This window comes from Cebidichthys violaceus, unplaced genomic scaffold (assembly GCF_023349555.1).
Source record: "Cebidichthys violaceus isolate CVI_PGR_0920_01 unplaced genomic scaffold, fCebVio1.0.p SCAF_38, whole genome shotgun sequence".
Lineage (NCBI taxonomy): Eukaryota > Metazoa > Chordata > Actinopteri > Perciformes > Stichaeidae > Cebidichthys > Cebidichthys violaceus.
In genome coordinates this window covers 327290-329789 of record NW_027176572.1, presented here as the reverse complement: position 1 = coordinate 329789, position 2500 = coordinate 327290, and the positions used below count along the sequence as shown (strand labels likewise).

At 49.8% G+C, this 2500-nt stretch overlaps 1 protein-coding gene across 5 annotated transcripts in view; it reads left to right on the top strand.

Annotated features, from left to right (window-relative positions):
* Positions 1-2500, top strand: part of pfkpb (phosphofructokinase, platelet b) — a 23748-nt gene that overhangs the window by 5850 nt on the left and 15398 nt on the right. For all 5 annotated transcript variants that reach the window (XM_068726228.1, XM_068726227.1, XM_068726229.1 and 2 more), the window contains exons 3-7: positions 224-301; positions 554-743; positions 930-1095; positions 1201-1245; positions 1513-1621. In XM_068726228.1, the coding sequence (XP_068582329.1) occupies positions 224-301; positions 554-743; positions 930-1095; positions 1201-1245; positions 1513-1621 (588 nt within the window). The remainder of the gene's footprint in view (positions 1-223; positions 302-553; positions 744-929; positions 1096-1200; positions 1246-1512; positions 1622-2500) is intronic.

Below are 2500 nucleotides of genomic sequence, written 5' to 3'. Positions count from 1 at the left end.
CCAGAGGCCCTCGTTCACCCTTCACTGGCTGCACCGTCGTCATCATCACTCAGCCTGAGTGCCGTGACGCCGTCCTTTTCTCTCCGGCTGGCGCAAACAGTGGAGCTTCAGAAGCATAACTAGCAAACGTAATAACATACACATGAATGCTCAGGATGAGAATGAGGTGACCCACAGTCACCAATCACTGTGTGTCCTGAATGATCCTGTCTTGTCCTCTCAGGGGTACCAGGGGATGGTGGACGGGGGAGACAACATCAAGGAGGCGACGTGGGAAAGCGTCTCCAGCATGTTGCAAGTGGTGAGTGGAGCTTCTTCTTCAGCGAAGTGTTGTGGGTCGAAGCGACGAGGCTTTTAGCTTGGAGCCAAATGAGTCTGATGATTAAATCCAACGGTCTCGCTGTTCGTTCACGTCGGGACATTCACTGTTTCAAAGTGGATCGTATTCAGTGCAAAAGCAGTATTCTTAAGGAGATGAAGCGACGGACAGACGGAGCCAGTCGTCAGGAGAGAATGACCTCAGGGTTCTTCTTCGCGTCTCTCTCCCCTTCAGGGCGGCACTGTCATCGGCAGCGCCCGCTGCAAAGAGTTCCGCGTTCGCGACGGCCGCTTGAAAGCGGCGCACAACCTGGTGCAGCGCGGCATCACCAACCTGTGCGTGATCGGCGGAGACGGCAGCCTGACCGGCGCCAACCTGTTCCGGGAGGAGTGGAGCGGTCTGCTGGACGAGCTTATCCAACAAGGTGATGGACCAGATCTCTGTATATGTTCTCATTGTTCTAAATCGATACAAGAGCACTTTACAGACAGTCCAGGGGTGTTTTGGGAGGGGGGCACGATGGTCCCTGAAGTTCCATTAAAAGGTTCCTTGTCTCTGGGGAAAGCCCGTAGAGAGAGCTCACCTCCATCCCTCTCTCAACGTCTCGCAGGTCTGATCGACGAGGAGGCGGCCCGCATTAACTCGGAGCTCCACATCGTCGGCATGGTCGGCTCCATCGACAACGACTTCTGCGGCACCGACATGACCATCGGCACCGACTCGGCGCTGCACAGGATCATCGAGGTGGTGGACGCCATCATGACCACCGCCCAGAGGTGAACCGAAGCTCTCGAGACCGGGACCGGTACCGCCGGTGGGGGTTTCACTGACGCGTGCTCTTGCTTGTTCCTAACGTTCCTTTCTTTTCATTTCTTTTCCAGCCACCAGAGGACGTTTGTGCTGGAGGTGATGGGCAGACACTGCGGGTAAGGCTCCTCACGTTGTGTTCGAGGGCGACGCGGAGACATTTCAACACCAAACACATGAGAACATTGTGAATAAGGAGGTTAAATGTGCTGCTGTGCTCTCAGTCTCAATAGCCAAACAAAGTGCATTCTGAGTCATCATCTTCTTTTGGATTGCATACTTTTAGCTTTTAATAAGCCACGGCCTGGTAAAAAATACTTCAAAGCAATGATTCAAATGTGTGTGTGTGTGTGTGTGTGTGTGTGTGTGTGTGTGTGTGTGTGCAGGTACCTGGCTCTGGTCAGCGCCCTGGCATGCGGAGCAGACTGGGTTTTTATCCCAGAAATGCCTCCAGAAGACGGCTGGGAGGACAACATGTGTCAGAAACTGTCTGAGGTAACAAACACACACACACACACACACACACACACACACACGAGTTTCACTGTCTGTAAATCAGTCGCTGTTACACGTGTGTGTAATACGTATATACATATAATATATAACATGGACACACACACACACACACTCTCGCTCTCATTGACAGAGCACTACATGTGTGACTGAACTACTTCACCTCACTGCGCTCTCAGGTCAAACGTGTTGAACTATCCGTCCGTCTCACTCACTCCTCCTTAAGACCCGTGGTGACCGAGCCTTTGAGCAGTAGCGCCGAGGCTGTGGAATGCTCTGCCTGCACCAGTGCTTTCTGTGTGTGAATGTACATTTTTGGCCCTTATATGGTCACATTGTGTTGTTCGTGGTTGAAATTCTGCCCCCACTTTGTGACTTATGTCTGTAAAAAGCGCTTTATAAATACATCTTACTTACTTACTCACACACTGTAGCAATACATTGTATTTACCTCAGCAACCTTTGTAGTAAAATGGTATTTAATGTTGTGTTTTCTGCACTTCAATGCCAATTTAGGGACATATGATTCATTAAAAAGTCATTTAATGGATGATATGCTTCTTAAAAACACATCACAATTCATGAGTCTGTGGTTCTTTAGTTCATGTTTTTAGTTATTTTTCACAAAGCAGCTCTCAGCAGGTTTTAAGTAGGAGTTTAATGTGAAGTTCAGAGGATAAAAACGTTTTCGGTGTAAAAGAGCGACTCTGGTGGACCGAACCCACACGCTTTGAATATCCTCTCATATATTACACTAGAAGTCCAATGCGCTGTCCATTGCGCCACAGAGCCGGCTGCTACCTAGAGTAAACACACCCACTCATACACACACACACACACACACACTCTCTCTCTCGCTCT